Below are 16896 nucleotides of genomic sequence, written 5' to 3' on the forward strand. Positions count from 1 at the left end.
ACGAGGACAATCATACATACTTTATTGATTCAACAGATACTGAGTGCCCTACTCTATATTGTTCTGGATCTGGATGTATAGGTGAGATGAAAAGAGACAAAAATTCCTACCTTCTCAGAACGAATAAACTAGTGAGGAGAGAGAAAATAAGCAAGATAAATGAATAAAATATATGTTACATGGCAAAAATGCTTAGGGGAATATAACAAAAGAGGTATAGTGTGTACAGAGGACTGCAATTTATTTCTCTTCATTTTTAAAATTGATACATAATATTTGTACATATTTATGGGGTACATGTGGTATTTTGATACATGCATATGATGTGTACTATATTTAGGATATTGATCATTTATCACTTCTTTGTATTGGGAACATTAAAAATCTTCTAGTTATTTTGAAATATACAATATACTGTTGTTAACTATTGTCACCTCACTGCACTATCAAACATTAGAACTTATTCCTTCTACTTAACTGTATGTTTGTATCCACTAACCAGCCTCTCTTCATTCCCCCTCTCCAAATCCATATACCCTTTCCAGCCTCTGGTAACTATCATCCCACTCTCTACCTCCACAAGATCAACTTTTTTCAGTTCTCACATATGACTGAAAACATGTAATTGTCTTTCTGTACCTGGCTTATTTCACCTAGCATAAAGACCTCCAATTTCTCTAGATGGGTAGCCAGGAAAAGGCTTACTGAGCTGGTGTTTGAACCTGAAAGGGTTATGGAATCACTAGGATGAGGATGCATATAGTGGGCTAGCTGAACGCACAGTATGATTCAATAAATTCAAACTAATAATTAAATAATTATTCTCATTGTCCAGAGAGTGCTTGAAATGATAGATCATTGGAAGCTGACTGCTGTCCTCCCTTTCCTTAGGGTTTTAAGTAGAGCATACATGATTTCCGTCTCTTGCTGGAGCTCCTTATTAACTCCCATTCCAGGGCCTGAGCCCTCAAATCTCACCCTTTGCTTAAGGCCTGGCTCAAACGCCACTTCCCAAGAGGCACATTCCTGATAGTCGCCATTTTCTATCTCTCACACTCATGTCCTTAGAGACATTGGCGATCCTCTTTCATACTGACACCGGGTTTTAGTCCGAGTTCCGTCACTAAGTCGCCGTCTGACTTCGGGCAGTTCACTTCTCTGGTTCTCATTTCTCATCAGCAAAACGAAAAGGTTATACTAGACAACCAATAAGCGCCTCTAGTATTTTACGACTCTCAGAGGAAAGCCGACATCCCCACTCCCTTCTCAAAGCTCATTCAACAATCCTAAAGGCAGCTGGTGCCCACAGTCCCAAGTCTCCGCAGAAGCCCAAGCCGTACTCTCGATCAGTCGCAAGCAAGAAAGCAGAGGAATTGGAGGAATCCAGTACACCCACCTCACCCCCAAAACACTTAACCTTTCCCAGAACGCCCGCCCTCTCGGCATTTCCGGTCCTTCCCCAGATCTTCTTCCGGGACACTGGCTCCTGTCTGATCCCGCCCTCATTCACTCTTTAGAGTCCATTGGCTGTTTCTTTGAGGAAGCGGAGCATTTTCTGGCGTTGATTGGTTTCCATCATTGTTGATAGGTTAGTTATAAACAAGGCGTGCCTGGTCTCCCTGGTAACGCCCTGCCGATAGCCTTGATTGGCTAATGTCCTAATCCCATCTTCCGTCCCAGCTGCGAGTGGTTGAGTCCCCGGTGGGGCGCGGCGGTGGTAGGTGTCGTGTAAGGTTCCCGAGCTGACGTGGCTTCAGTTGGGAGGGGGGTAGCTGGAGCCTCCGGCGGCAGCCGCTTCCAGGTGAGTGGGGGACACTCCCCAACTCCTCCTCTTCGCGAGTCTAATAACGGCCACCCCCGCTACGGGGGCCGCGGGAGCTGCCAAAGCTGCCACACTCGAGTCCCCTCCCCGCCCCGCCTCTCCCGGATTCAGTCCGGGATCCAGTTGTTCACCCGCCTCCCTTCACCTACCAGGCCTAGTTCTAGTAACCCACTTGCTGCTTTGGCTCCTTCGGTGTGCTTTGGGGTGTTTCTGCGCCGCCTTGGAGCACATACTCGCCGTCTGTCCCCTGCCCAGGACGTTTCTCCTCTGAGAGCAATGTGGAAAAGCGCCCAGGTCAGTCCTGTCCGCACGGCCTTGTTCCCCGAGCGGCCTGCTTAAGCCGGCCTCCGTACGCAGCAGCTGACGTCGGAGAGAACCAGCCTTGCCCCAGCACTCAGGCCCTAAACAAACTTAAGTGTCCCCAGAGGGAGGCGGGACCTAAAATCAAAGGTTTTGAGGGCGGAGATCACAGAAACATTGGAGATATTAATGCAAACGGAGGCCTGTCAATAAGCCTGCTAATGCTAATGGGTTGCTGGAAAGATGAGAAGAGAAGGATGATACCCGCGACCCCACCAACACTGAAATCGCAGGAATCAGAGGTGGGCAGGCTGTCAGAGGAAAGGGAACCTTGAAGAGAATTCTGGAGGAAAAAGAACTTGATTTGATTGTGTGGAGTATGTTTATTCTGCATAACAGGAGTGTGAAGGGGAGGATGAGTCCCTTGACGAATGAGGAATATATTTGTCTGACTTATTTAAAGAGCTCCAGTTGGTTTATGGGGAGAGAACAATTTAAGAGTGGGAAAAGATATTTAAAGTAATGGATAAGTACTTTCACTTTTGGAGATAGTTGGAAGCTGTCAGAGCACTTAAAGGACGCGTGTACAGTTCTATGCAAGATGGCAGTGAAGAACTCCTTACAGAAAGGCTTGGAGGCCTGTCCAGAAGCATCAATTAATAAAATTTGCATAGTTAGAATGATTATGAAGGGTCAAATTCAGGAAATACTCTGTTGGAAAAAGGGCAGGCTTTGGTCTTGGAATAGATATAGGAAAAAGCTGAAGAGTACTAAAAATTGCAGACATTGTGCACTGACTGCTTCACTTTTACTTTTCATCCCTTGATCATGGAATGACCATTTAATGCTTTCCTCTTCACTGCATTAAATTTGTTTGACTACATCAGTAGTTTCTAAACATTTTTAATTGCACATCCTATCAGTAAAACATTTTTGAGCATGAATCTCCCCAAATACTGTATATTTACTTGTGGATAATGCATGGCTACCACTGGAAATATATATGTATAAAAAATAAAATGTGCAAAAGTATAAATTTAAAATAATGACATTAAAAAAAATGTCTTATCTACACTGTAGGACACTCCTAACCTGATTTGAAGATCACATCAACGTGCCTCCTTGTTTTTTTTCCTTTTTTTTTTTTTTTTACTTACCAAGTTGTGTGCCTCCTTGTTTTTTAAGAAAGTTGTTTGCATCTCTGAGGATCTCCAGACTGTGGGACCTCCATTATTCTGGGATGCAGCCCTTCTTAAAAATAATCATCTTTAGAAGATACTTTTTTTAAAATTTTCTGAGTTTTAAAGGCCCCCTTTCTTTTCCTGTCTTTGAATTAATGGATTAATTAAAGGGATGTTGATTTTACCCTTGTTTATAAAATCATTCATTAACTTCTCTAGGTTAACTATTATTAGGAATACATTATTTGGGACACATCTCACCACTGATCATTACATACCAGTCTGTTGTTTGAAACCTCTATGTAAAAGGAGATTAGGCTCTATAATACTGTATTTTTAATTTGACTACTTTAAAACCAGCAATATATGCTTCAGTATAGAAGGTTATAATGTAAAAAGAAAAATTGCTTTCTTCCCTATCTATTGATCCTCTTCTCCATTTCCTACTTCCCAGAAGTAAGCACTATAAATAATTTCTTGGTTATCCTTAAGAAAGTTTCTGATCATAATGAAGCACACATATAATATATACCCTCCTCTTTCTCCTTCACAAATGGTATCCTAATACACATGCTGTTCTATACTTTTCTTTTGTCACTTATTACTGTATATTAGATATTTTCAATATCCATAAGTATAAAACTTTTCAATGGCTACACAGCATTTCCTTGTAGAAATGTAAGACATGTATTTAGCCTGTCCCCTATTGATAGATATTTAGATTGTTTTCAATCACTAGTCATCCAAACACTCCTGTAGTGAACATTAGTGTATATGTATCTTTGGCCATTGTGTGAACCTATCTGTGGTATAAACAATACAGAAATATTTGGGGCCACATTACTATGAATCATTTCATTTTAATCTATGTGCAGCTCAAAAAAAAGCACCTATATGACTATTAACATAGTGCCTTTATGCCTTCATCCCTATTTGTAGAAGGGTGAGAATGTTGGGTGATGAGGTTATCCAGAAAATAGAATATCTTTTGTGTATCTCTTCAGCCAAAAAGCTTTGTGGAGCTGTGTGATTGGGAAAAGGACTTAATTTCCTTATGCCTTAGTTTACTCACTTTAAAATTGGAGACACTGATAGTGCCTCCCCCTTGGGGTTGTTTTAAGAATAAAATGAGTTAAATAATGAAGATAAATAAGTTATATGTAAAGCAATTGGAGCAGTGCTTGGCAGGTAGTGCTGTGTATGTTATACCTACCACTGACTTTTAGATTTGTTTAATGAAAATAGTAGCTTTTTTGTATCATGAAAAATAGTTTTTCATTTTCTAATTGTGAAATTATATCCTAATATTGAATATGCTTTTCCCAGCTATATAGCACACTACTTTCCTATTAAGAATCACTTTGAGAATTAGGGAATTAAGGAAAACTACTGAGTCTTAACTAAATATGCATGAAATAAGTTTGAGGAGTCACCTCAGTGGAAGTCTAACCATGTTCTGTGTTGCTTCTGTGGAAAAATGTGATTTAAATTCCAAAGCAAATGGTGCATATGCGTGTGCACACAGGCACGCACTCACTGTCTTTAGTTATTTTGCCTATTTTCCTGTGCATATTGTGGTAAGTTCTCTGTCATTAGGGACATGCCTTATATTTCTTTTTATATTTTTATAGTTTCTGGTATAATGTTCTCCACCAGGTAGATATTTTTTAAAATAGTAATTGTTCATAACAGTGAAGACTTTGAGAAAACAGGTTTCTTGTTTAATTCGAAGTGCCACTTCAACACACAAGTGTTGAGGTCCTGTGGCAGGGTTTGTGGAAGGTATGACCAGTGTGGACTTTGAAGTATTGTTTTATTTGCCTGAGTGTTCTAGAATCCTAGCCGTGGCATAAAGATCTGTATTTTGTTCTTTTCCTTAGTTGCTTATTCATGATTCTGGTCCTTTATAAAACAACAGTGAGATCTTTGTCCAGCACACACATTCCTTACATGAATTTACTACTGTGAACATGAATATTCTCCCTTGTACTAATTTTTATATAAACATTTGCTCTTCTACAGGGGGCGTAAGAGAGGAGGATACCCATCTTTCTTCATTTAGCTTAAGAATGGCTACTTAGCGGCTCTCTTGCCCTCGTTTCCAACGTTTGAGCTAACCAAAAGCACTTATCTGTGCCTGTGAGATGCCCTTCCATTTATATTTCCAGATTATTCCTTTATTGTCAACAGCTAGAGCATAATGGGCATTAGAATAGTCCTTGTCAGTCTTCATTTTAAGATGAAGAAACTGACACTTAAAAGGTGAAATGACTTACCCAATGTGATACAGCTTCTTGTTGAGCCAGAGTGAAAGCCCGGTTCCCTGGATCCCAGTTTGCTGTTCCTTTCACTGTATCATCTACTTTCCTGTGGACATCTCAGATTTTTTAATCAGCGTATAAGAGACTCCTCTTACCTTGTCTGAAATGGTACATCCCTGGCACTCACCCAGATTTTTATCTCATTTAAATACTAGTCTTAAAAAAAAAAAAAAAACTAGTCTTTCCTTTCTTAAAATATATATATTTTTGAATGATTATGTGAGAAAAGTAGTCTATTTTCCATTTAAAGAGCTTTTTATCTTATTCTATTGATCTTTTTATCTTATTCATATGTATTTAACTGAGGTACCTCGGAATGTCTTAAGTTCTCTGAGTGTCAGTTTTCCCTGTCTATAAAATGGAGATGATAACCCTTGCAGATTTTAAGATTAAAGTGTATGTAGAGTGTCTGGTATACTTACTTTGTATTTAAGTTAAATATTGCTCGATAATTGTTGTCATTACTATTATCATTATTATCCTATGTTCATGTGTTTGTGTCTTTCATGTGCAATGATTTTCAGTAGACACACCTTCCTAGAGAGGATCAATCAGAAACTCATGTGTGGTAGTGGTATAGGGAAGAGAGGAGGACAATTATTTTAATATAATTTGAAAAAAATATTTAGGATTTTAATTTTATATAAACAGAAAAGAAAAAAGTCATTTTCACAACAGAAATTACATTAGATAAGATTCATCACAACCTTCTTGGCTAATGATATGCAAAAGATTTGATGTAAGTCACACCACCTATGGATCTGGTGGGTGTGTGCAACGGGTGCTTGCATACACATGGTAGTTTGACATTTCTCTAGAGAGGGTATGGCTTAAAAATGGTTAAGAAACACTGTTACTGTGTCTGAAATTTCAGTACTTTTTTGTTTAGCCTTAAAGGTAGTAGCAGTAGCAGTGGGGCCCAAGCTACTTAGAGCAGAAGCTGTGGGTGTGAACAGCAGGGCTATGATAGAGGTGGAGTTGTGGAATTTGAACTGAAAGTGACGGAAAATGGCCAGTGAGTTAGGTATATGTAGGTCGGGGTGTGTGACAAAGCCCAAGGTTAAATCAATAAAACTCCCCTATGGACTGCCTCTAAACATAATTGCTCAACTATTTCTGTTAATTAATTTTTTAAAAAACCTTCTTATTGCAAAATAAGGCACAGATATAGAAAATCACACCCCAAAAATGTATACCTTACTGATTTATAAAGTGAACATTCTTTTCATAACTACCAGGTCAGGAGATATAACTTTGCCAGTCATCTCAGAAACATATCCCGGTCATGGCCCTCTTTTTCCTCCCAAAGGTGATCACTTTCTTCTGGTTTCTTTATAGTTTTATTACCCAAATGTCAGTATTGCTCTTTTTGACAAATTTGATGCATCTCTTAAGACTTTTCCTTATAATTTATCTGTCGAAGAACGTAGGCCTTTTTGGAATTGCACATTCATGGGGCAGTTTAGCACGTTCCACTGACCTCTGCATTTCTTGCAAATGGGCAGCAGTATGGTGGAGGCTTCATCAGACTGAGGTTCCATCCCTTTGGCAAGACTATATAGGCGGTAGTAGGTCCTTTCATCAGAAGGTTCTAATGTGTGGTTTTTGCCCTTTGTTATTATCAGCTGTTGATGCTCGATGTCTAGATCTGTGAGTTTATTAGGGTTTGTAAAATATTAGAACAGATATTCCAATTCTACCATTTTGTTTTCTTTTATTAGTTGGAATAATTTTATAAGGAGATGTATCTCCTCATATATTATTTGCTTCCTGAATGCTAAAGTTCAAATAGGAAAGGCAAGATAAAACCTGGTATTTACCTAGTTTTTAAGGTAGTTCATTCAATGGTGACTGGTTAGCTTATAATGATTATGAACTTATGAATTTAAATATTTTATGTTGGTTTCAGTCTATTGTAATTCTTATTCTTATATAAACTCAAATTGTCCTTTTAGCCAATGGGAACTTCTTCAGTTTGGCTCCTGGGTCCTTTTGATATGACTCTCATAGTCTTTGATAGCTTCCTTGTTATCTTATATAACAGGATGTTTCAGGCTCATTTTGTACATTTCCTACCTTAGAACTGGAATCAGGCATTTCTCTAAGAAGCCCTCCTATTAAAAAAAAAAAAATAGTGGGAAATGGTATTTCAAGACCCTGACCTAGGTACTGGAGATACTCACTGCTTCTGTTTGTCATTGTTTTTATGCCTTTTCAGTGGATAGAGCTAGGAAAATATATGTACTAACATCAAGTATCTTGTAAGTTTATACTTCCAATTCAAAGATCAGTTTGTATTTTGGGGTTCTTAATTTCTTCTGTAATGCACCTATATCTTATATTTTCATACTGAAAATATGATAGAATTAGTATACCCGTAATTAATACTTATTTGCTTTAATTCCACATTCCACATACAACAGTCTGGGAATAACAATGCTAATACCACCACCACAACCACTTATTGATTATTGAAAACAGTTTAAAAAGTTTTATCTTTTGCATATATCTGTTCATATTCCCCTCGATTTTTTTTCATGGTTGTTAGAGCATATAATTATTACATACTATGCTGTCTCCTTTCCAGTCTTTACTTAGTCTTGGTTCTACTAGTAACTGTGTATTTAATGCTCACCATAAGTCCTTATTAATTGTTTTCTTCAGTCATTTTGCTTTGTCTCAAGTTTTCTCTCTAATAAATTCCTTAGGAAAGGCTTAAGGGAAAATGTTTCATGAATTTTCTTGATTTTTCATAACATTTTGTCTGTGCTCTTTGTATCTGAAGGTCATTTTTGCTGGAAATAAAATCCTTGGCTCACTTTTTTCTTTTCTTGAATATCTTAGATCTGTATCTCATATTTTTTTTCTGGTGAAAACATTGGTGTTGAAAAGTCTAACAATTGTCTTATTTTCTTTATCTTAACCTTACTAGTCATAGGATCTTTTGACCTAAATCCTAAAAGATTTTTTTTTAAGTCTAGTAATTTTACTGGACTATCTTATTGGTCATTTTGAGGTGATATTCTCAGGTACATGGAAAACTCTTTCAATATGTAGTTTCAAAGCTTTAATTTTAGATAAGTGTTCTTGGATTATAGTTTTAAACATTTGTGCTGTTAATTTGCTTTGTTTTTCTTCTTCAGGGAATCCTATTAACCTCTTTGCTTATCCTCTATATTTATCACATTTTCTTGAATCCTATTTAATCCTTTATTTCTTTTAAACATTGAAAAATAAATTATTAGGAATAATTTTAGATTACTATATAAAATTTGGAAAGCTAAAACAGAGTTCCAGTGTACCTCTCACCAGTATTTCCTAAGGTTAGCATGTTACATTTGCAATATACAAAATGAAGTAATTAGCATTAGTACATTACTAATAAGTAAACTCCAGACTTTGTTCATGTTTCACTAGTTCCTCCATTAATGTCCTTTCTCTGTTCTAGGATCCAGTCTAGGATGTCACATTGCATTTAGTTCATTTCTTTTTCTTTTTTAAAATATTAAGATAATTGTGGAGTCACATACAGTTGTAAAATAATACAGAGATAACTTGTACACTTTATTTAGTTTCCCCAATGGTAACAGTTTACAAAACTAGTATATAATATCACAAGCAGGATATTGACATTGATACATTCTCCAATTTTACTTTTATACTAATCTGTATATGTGTATATGTCTTAAGATCTGTACTGTTTTGTCACCTGTGTAGCTTCCTATACCCACCACCATAGTCAAAATTTTGAATAGTTCCAACACCACAAGGAACTCAGATGTTGCCTTATAAGATAGCCACCTCCCATCTTAGCCCCTCCCTAACCAGTGGCAACTACTGATTTGTGAAGTTTTGTCATTTAAAAAATGTTGTATAAGTATAGAATTATATAGTATGTAACCTTTGGCATTGGCTTTTTTCATTCAGCATAATTTTTGGGGGATTCGTGTAAGTTACTGGGTATATCAGTAGTTTGTTCCTTTTTATTGCTGAGAAGTATTTCATGGGATTTATGTACCACAGTTTGTTTAATCACATACTTGTTGAAGAACAGCCAAGCTGTTTCCAAATATATTTATTTTTTCCAAATATGTATATTTACAAATAAAGCTGCTATGAATGTTCATGTACAGGTTTTTACGTGAACTTAAGTTTTCATTTCTCTGGGATAAATACCCAGGAGTAGAATTGCTGAATCATAAGGTAGTTGCATGTTTAGTTTTTAGTTAACTTCTTTTTGATTTTTAAAATTATCCTTCCTTTCAGCTTTTTTTTAAAAGGTATGATTTGTTATATTTATTTATTTTCCTGTTCCTTCTAGTTTCATCTTTGTTTTTAAAATGATTTGAAATTTTTTTTCAATCCTTTCTTGAGTTTGCATTTCATTTCTGGGCTTTTCTGTCTCTCATCTTTTTTTTTCATGTCTTATGTCATTTTTAATGCCTTTCAGTTCCTTTAGTACGTTTAGTAGGTTATAGTTTTGAACTGCTTTTTGAGTATGGCTGAAACTTTTAGAAGGAGACTTTAGATAGCTTTTTTAACTATTGTGCTGCTTTCTGATATTGTTCAAATATTTGGCAGCTGGATTTCTGAGATTTCCTGGCTCTCATTTCACCCACTCTTTATCTACACCTTCTCTTTCATTAGTTGCTTACTTTTGATTAGTCTCTTACTCAGCAGTCTCCTCAGTGTGGGACCCTATCATGAAAGAGAGCCCAACTCTTCAGTTTTGAGAATTCATAGGGCCTCAGCCCTTGCAGGCCCCTTGCCCATACCTGTTACTGGAATGACAGTTTTTCTCTAATTGGCTTGACACATTTGCCAGTGAGTGCACACTGGTTCTTCTGTGGTTCTCTTGATTCTCTCCGTGGTTCTCTTGGAAGCACTCTTAGGGCTTCCCTCTGCTTCCTCCCACATGGACAGCAGTGACACCCAGGTTTTGTGGCTATTGGTGGTTTGTCTATATCCATGTTTATTTTGGAATTTGTAGGAAACTTTGCTAAGTAGTTTTTTGGTAAAGGCTGTCCATGGGTTGTTTGCCCATGGGTTGTTTTATTATCTAGTTGCTTTGTATATTTTTATGTGGGAATTCAGGAAGATACAAAAGATACACTGCCCCTGCTACTACCATCTTCTCAGAATTCCATCAGTTGGTGATTTTGTTTTGTTTACTTGTTGCCAAAGTATTCCGAAAAATCTGAAGATAAAGTGATTCTTTTTGATAAGTTAGATTCCCATGTGATTTTCTTTGATTAGGGCTGATTTTGTGTCTAAAAATAGCTCTTTAGTGATGGTATTGATTTTATGCATTAAAAGTTACTATAGAAAATGAGATCTTTAATGTTGAAAGGAAAGTTTGGAGTCTGTGTGCTGGTGAGTTGTGAATTTTTTTTTTCAAGGTGACTATACCTGTGAGTCTCATAGCTTGAATGAGTAGTTATATAAGGTTCTGTATACTTATACATGGTCTCACATTGCCCTTCCAGTAGTTATATATGACATTATGTATGTAGTTATATATGGTCCTATGTTGCCCTTCTAGGAGGTGTTCCGTTTTTCCTTTTTTGTCTCATACATCTTTTCTTTTTATTTATTTATTTATTTTTTTGAGGCAGGGTCTTGCTCTGTTGCCCAGAATAGAGTGCATGATGTCATTATAGCTCACTATAACTCTTGGCCTCAAGGGATCCTCCCACCTCAGCCTCTAGAGTAGCAGGGACTATAGGTGTGTGCCACAGCTAATTTTTAAATTTTTTGTATAGATGGGATCTCACTGTGTTGCTCAGGCTGGTCTCGAACTCCTGGCCTCAAGCAGTCCTCCCACCTTGGCCTCCCAAAGTGCTAGGATTAAGGGCATGAGCGACCATGCCAGGCCTCATACAACTTTTCTAAATGCTGTATGCTACTTAGGTTATCCAAGACAACCTGTTGTAAAAGCAACGGTCTCTCATCACTTCTTTCTTTTTTTCTTTTTATATAATTTTTATTTCAAAATATTAAGGGGGTACAGTGTTTTTATTTCATGGATGAATTGTATAATGCTGAAGTCAGGGCTTTTAGTGTGCCTGTCACCAGAATAATGTACATTGTACCTGATAGGTAAGTTTTTATCCCTCACCCCGCTTCCACCCTCTCCCTCCTTAGTTTCCAAAGTTCCTTACACCTCTTTATGACCATATGTACCCATTGTTTAGCTCCCACTTATTGGTAAGAACGTGTGGACTCACCACTTCTTTCTTATGAACCATGGCTACCCTAAACACTATTACTACTCGGAGTAAAAAATATTGTAGCAGAGACTAGTTTTGTTTAAGTACTTATTTTTTACAACAGTTTTTGTATTTCTTTCTGCTGAGGGTTTTAAAAGCCAAATAACATTTTATCACAAAACATAACATGAAGCATAATCACTTAAACTAGTGCTATCCGGCACAGTCCAGTTCTATTCTGATTTTTCCTATCAAAACATTAATATAGTTCTTACTTTCATGGAGTTTATGGACTGAAACTTGACACTGATCTGAATATGTAGCATACATAGTGGTTATAAAAGTGAATTAATTTTGAAATAACTTTAAAATTACATAAATCTTGCCAAGATTAGTAAAGAGAGTTAGTGTACACTCTTCATCTAGCATCCTCTAATGCTAACATGTTACATAATCATGGTAAATTTTTTAAAACTAAGAACATAGGTACAATGCCATGAACTAAACTAGAGGTAGACTTCATTCACATTTCACCATTTTTTCCACTAATGTCCTATTTCTCTTTCAGCATTCAATTCAGGTATGTAGTGGTATTTCGTTTTGCTTTTAATGGGTATTTTCCTAATGACAAATGAGGTCAAGCATCTTTTCATATACTTATTTACCATCCCTCTGTCTTCTTTGGTGAAGTGTCCAGATCTCTTACACATTTTTTATCAGGTTGTTTATTTTGTTGATGCTGAGTTTTAAGTGATTTTGGTTTTCTGTTTTTTTTTTTTTCTTTAAATTCAAGGTACAAGTTCGTTACTGGATATGTTATTTGCAAATATTTTCTTCCAATCTATGGCTTGTCTTTTCATTCTCTTAACAGTGTCTTTACAGAGCAATAGTTTTAAATTTTCATAATTCCTGTTTATTCAAGTTTTTAAATTATGGGTTATGCTTTTTGTTGCGTCTAAAAACTCATTGCCAGATCCAAGGCATCACAGATTTTCTCCTATGTTTTCTTCTAGAAGTTTTAAAGTTTTACAATTTAAGTCTCTGAACCATTTTGAGATATTTTTTATGTAAGGTGTGAGTTATATGTCAACAGTCACTATTTTGCAGATGCCTAATTCTTCCGCTGCCATTTGTTGAAAAGATTGTCCTTTCTCAATTAATTTGCATTTGTACCTTTGTCAAAAGTCAGTTGACTCTATTTGTGTGAGTCTATTTTTAGGCTTTGCATTCTGTACCATTGATCTATATGTCCATACTTTGACTAGTGATACACTGTCTTGTAATTATAGTTTTATAGTAAGTTCTACTTTCTTTGCCTTTGAGTGAGTTTGTTGATGTTTACTTAAAGCTTGCTGGAATTTAGATTGGAATTGCACAAATTTTATACATCGAAATGGGAAGAATTGAACAATGTAGAGTCTCCAAATCTATGTACATGGTTTATTTCTACATTTATTTAGATTTATTATTTCTTTAGTTTTTTAGTAGTTTTCAGCATGCAGATCCTGTGTATATCTTGTTAGATCTCCACTCACTCCTCTCCTCTTTTTTTCAGTACTATTGTCAATGGTATTATATTAGTTTCAAATTGTTCATTGTTTGTAATAGGAATGCAGTTGACTTTTATATACTAAGCTTGTATTCTACAACCTTGCTAAACTCACTTATTAGTTCTCGGAGCTTAACTATAGATTTTATTTTTTAGGAAAGTCTATGTGGACAACCATGTCTTTTGCTAATTGAGGCAGTTATATTTCTTCCTTTCCAATTTGTATGCTGTTTATTTCTTTTTCATGCCTTTGCACTAGATAGGACTTCCAGTGTGGTGTTGAATAGAAGTAGTGAGAGATGACCTCTTTGCACTGTTCCTAATCTTGTGGTGAGAGCATTCAGCATCTCCCCATTAAGTATGAATACCCTTTCTTAGTTTAAGAAAATTTACTTCTTAGTTTGCTGAGAATGAATTATTCTTATTATGAATTCATAATTATGAAAGGATGTTGAAATTTGTCAAATGTCTGTTTTGAATCTATTGATATGATATGGTTTTCCTTATTTAGTCCACTAATACAGTGAATTACATTGATTTTCATATATTGAATTAGCCTTGTATTTCTTGAATCCCACTTGGTTCTATTGTATTAGCTTTTTATATATTGCTGGACTTGACTAGCTAATATTTTGTTAAGTATTTTGAATATTTCATTGGCTATAACTGTGAGGAATATTGGTCTATAGTTTTCTTTTCTTGTAATATCTTTGTCTACTTTTAGTATTAGAGTAATGCTGGCCTTATAAAATAAGTTCCAAAGTGTTTCCTTCTATTCTGTCTTCTGGCGGAGATTATATAAAATTGGTATTATTTCTTCCTTAAGTGTTTGTTGCAACTTGCCAATGAAGCCACCTTGACTTGGATTTTTATTTTTTAGAAAATTTTTAATAAAATATAAATTCAATTTCTTAGTTATATGTGTGTATGTGCATACACATATGCACCTACACCCATCCACCCGTATATATTCAGGTTCTCTATTTCTTCTTGAGTTTTGGTGGTGTGTATCTTTCAATGAATTGGCCCATTTCATCTACATTGAATTTATGAGCATAGGGTTATTTGTAGTATTTCTTTATTATCTTTTAATGGTTGTTAGATCAGTAGTGATGTCCCCTCTTTCATTTATTATGTCAATAATTTGTGTCTTCTCTCTTTTTTTCTTGGTCAGTTTCACTAGAACTTTATCAATTTTATTGATTTTTCAAAGAACCAGCTTTTGGTTTTATTGATTTTCTCTATTTTCTATTTTATTAATTTCTGCTCTAATTTTTATTTCCTTTTTCCTGCTTACATTGGTTTTAATTTGCTCTTTTTTCTGACTTCCTAGAGAAGCAGCATAGGTTACTGATTTCTATCTGTCTTCCTTCTTTTCTAATATATGCATTTAGTGCTATATACTTTGAACAATGTTTATATTTAAATTTTAGTGAAACCACATGGTTTATCAAAAAAGCTTCCTGAAAAAATGGGGTTCATGGGACACATAAGAAAAGTTTTGCAGAATCATGGGGTTTATTTGAAAAAGTGGGAGAGAATAACAGTCTAGCAGAGGAAGGAAGAATAAGAAATTCATGTTTACAAATCAAACTACTGTGAAAGAAAAGGCATTAAAGATAACCTTTAAGGTGTACTTAACTATTACATCCTTGTACTTAACAATTAGGTACTTGTATTTCATTCAAAAAATGATATTAGTGATGGCGATTATATTCTCTGCACAATTGCCACTGAAAAGAACTGTGTGTGACTGCATTGTATATACTCAAATGCCTTTTTGAAGACATCATCATGTTGCAGACTGTATCTAATATATTTCACCTGCACAGTTTTATTTCACTTACAGATGATATGGTTACAAATATAGGAGAAGACCATGTCTGTTTTGCTAATTCTTATGTTTTTTTACCCTCTTTTCTTACAGAAATGCTGAGCCGATTGTCAGGATTAGCAAATGTTGTTTTGCATGAGTTATCAGGAGATGACACTGATGAGAACATGAGAGCTCCCTTAGACCCTGTGAGTAGCTCTGTTCTGAGTTAAACTGATAAAACATATGTTCCAAATTTAAGATAAAAGGGTGTGAGCAGCCTCCCTGGTGCTAGGAGGAAGTGAGGATTCAAAAAATTTTGAAACTTTATAAATGATTGTTTTTTTATAACTTTGTAGCCTAAAGAACCACAGTGATGGGAAACAAGATGATACTTGAAAGGTCTTTCTTATTTGTCCTCCAGGACCTTATTTATTGCCAGATTGATTTAAGTTCTTTTTCTCATCCTTGGGTATAGATTCCTCTTCAATAGGAAAGGTTTAAATGACAAATGGGGGAACTGGAACACCTTTTGGGTTTGAGAATATCTGTTTGCATTTATAGTTTCATCTACCACTTCTCTAATAGTTTGTATTGTGTTTTCTGAGGACCACATCAGGAATCAAAAGAGGTCCTTTAGTTTTCTGAAAAGACAAGCAGTAACGCCTAGTGGTTAAGAGAATTTTATTCAACTACTCTCTTAAATTTTGGGCTCTTCTTAATGATTTGTGATCTATGCTTCCCTTTAATTTTCTCTTTGTTAAAATAAGGTTAATAATACCTTAAATTAGATGTTTGTAAAATGCTTAGCATTTATAAGATACTTCATACATTATAATGTTTATGATTGTTATCGTTGGATCAGAGTTAGAAAGATTCTTAAGTTAACAAGAATATGAGGTGGGCAAAACAAAGGATGAAGTTGTAATAAAGGAACTCCTGTTTGGAAGCTAATACCTTTTCCCTGGTGCACTGGCAACTTTTTATCAAAAAACTAGGAATTACCCCAGGAATCTGACATGGAATTTAAAAATAGAACACAAGAGGATGTTCTGGAGCGCCTGGCTTACGCAGAGCAGTTGGTGGTGGAGCTAAAAGATATTATTAGACAGAAGGATGTTCAACTGCAGCAGAAAGATGAAACTCTACAGGTACTATTGTTTTTATCCTTCCTTGCAGAGCGTTTGATAAAGGACAGATACACCATTCACAGATTTTTCTCTTCACTTAGATTATTAGAAAATCTGATTCTTATTTCCCTAATACTGTAACAAGATCCCTACTGAACATGACTTTCGTTATGTTAGGTAAGTGATGAATAAACATTTATATATTGACCATCATCGTTCTCTGGCAGGAAGAAAGAAAAGCTGCTGATAACAAAATAAAAAAACTAAAACTTCATGCTAAGGCCAAATTAACTTCTTTGAATAAACACATAGAAGAAATGAAGGCACAAGGAGGGACTGTTCTGCCTACAGATCTTCAGTCAGAGGAGCAACTCTCCAAGGTATGGTGACTGGGTATAATATATATTTTCTAAATCAAAAAGGTTTCCCAATATAACAGAATAGTAAAGCAGATCTTCACTAATCACAAATATTTAAGATGGTAAAATAATATAGTACTAATGCTGTCATTTATTAATGAGTTTGTAGTCCAGCTGGACTATAGGCTACAAACAGGGAAAATAAAGGGCTA

The 16896-nt window shown here is 35.6% G+C and overlaps 1 protein-coding gene across 4 annotated transcripts in view; it reads left to right on the forward strand.

Moving 5' to 3' along the window:
- Positions 1-1666: 1666 nt before the first annotated feature.
- GOLGB1 (golgin B1) overlaps positions 1667-16896 on the forward strand; it is a 68851-nt gene continuing 53621 nt past the window's right edge. For 3 of the 4 annotated variants that reach the window (XM_045540172.1, XM_045540173.1, XM_045540174.1), the window contains exons 1-4: positions 1714-1801; positions 15310-15404; positions 16194-16346; positions 16553-16705. In XM_045540172.1, the coding sequence (XP_045396128.1) occupies positions 15312-15404; positions 16194-16346; positions 16553-16705 (399 nt within the window). In that variant the 5' untranslated portion in view covers positions 1714-1801; positions 15310-15311. Of the gene's footprint in view, positions 1802-15309; positions 15405-16193; positions 16347-16552; positions 16706-16896 lie in introns of all 4 variants that reach the window. The other variant, XM_045540171.1, reaches the window with a different exon arrangement.

Source organism: Lemur catta, chromosome 1, assembly GCF_020740605.2.
Source record: "Lemur catta isolate mLemCat1 chromosome 1, mLemCat1.pri, whole genome shotgun sequence".
Lineage (NCBI taxonomy): Eukaryota > Metazoa > Chordata > Mammalia > Primates > Lemuridae > Lemur > Lemur catta.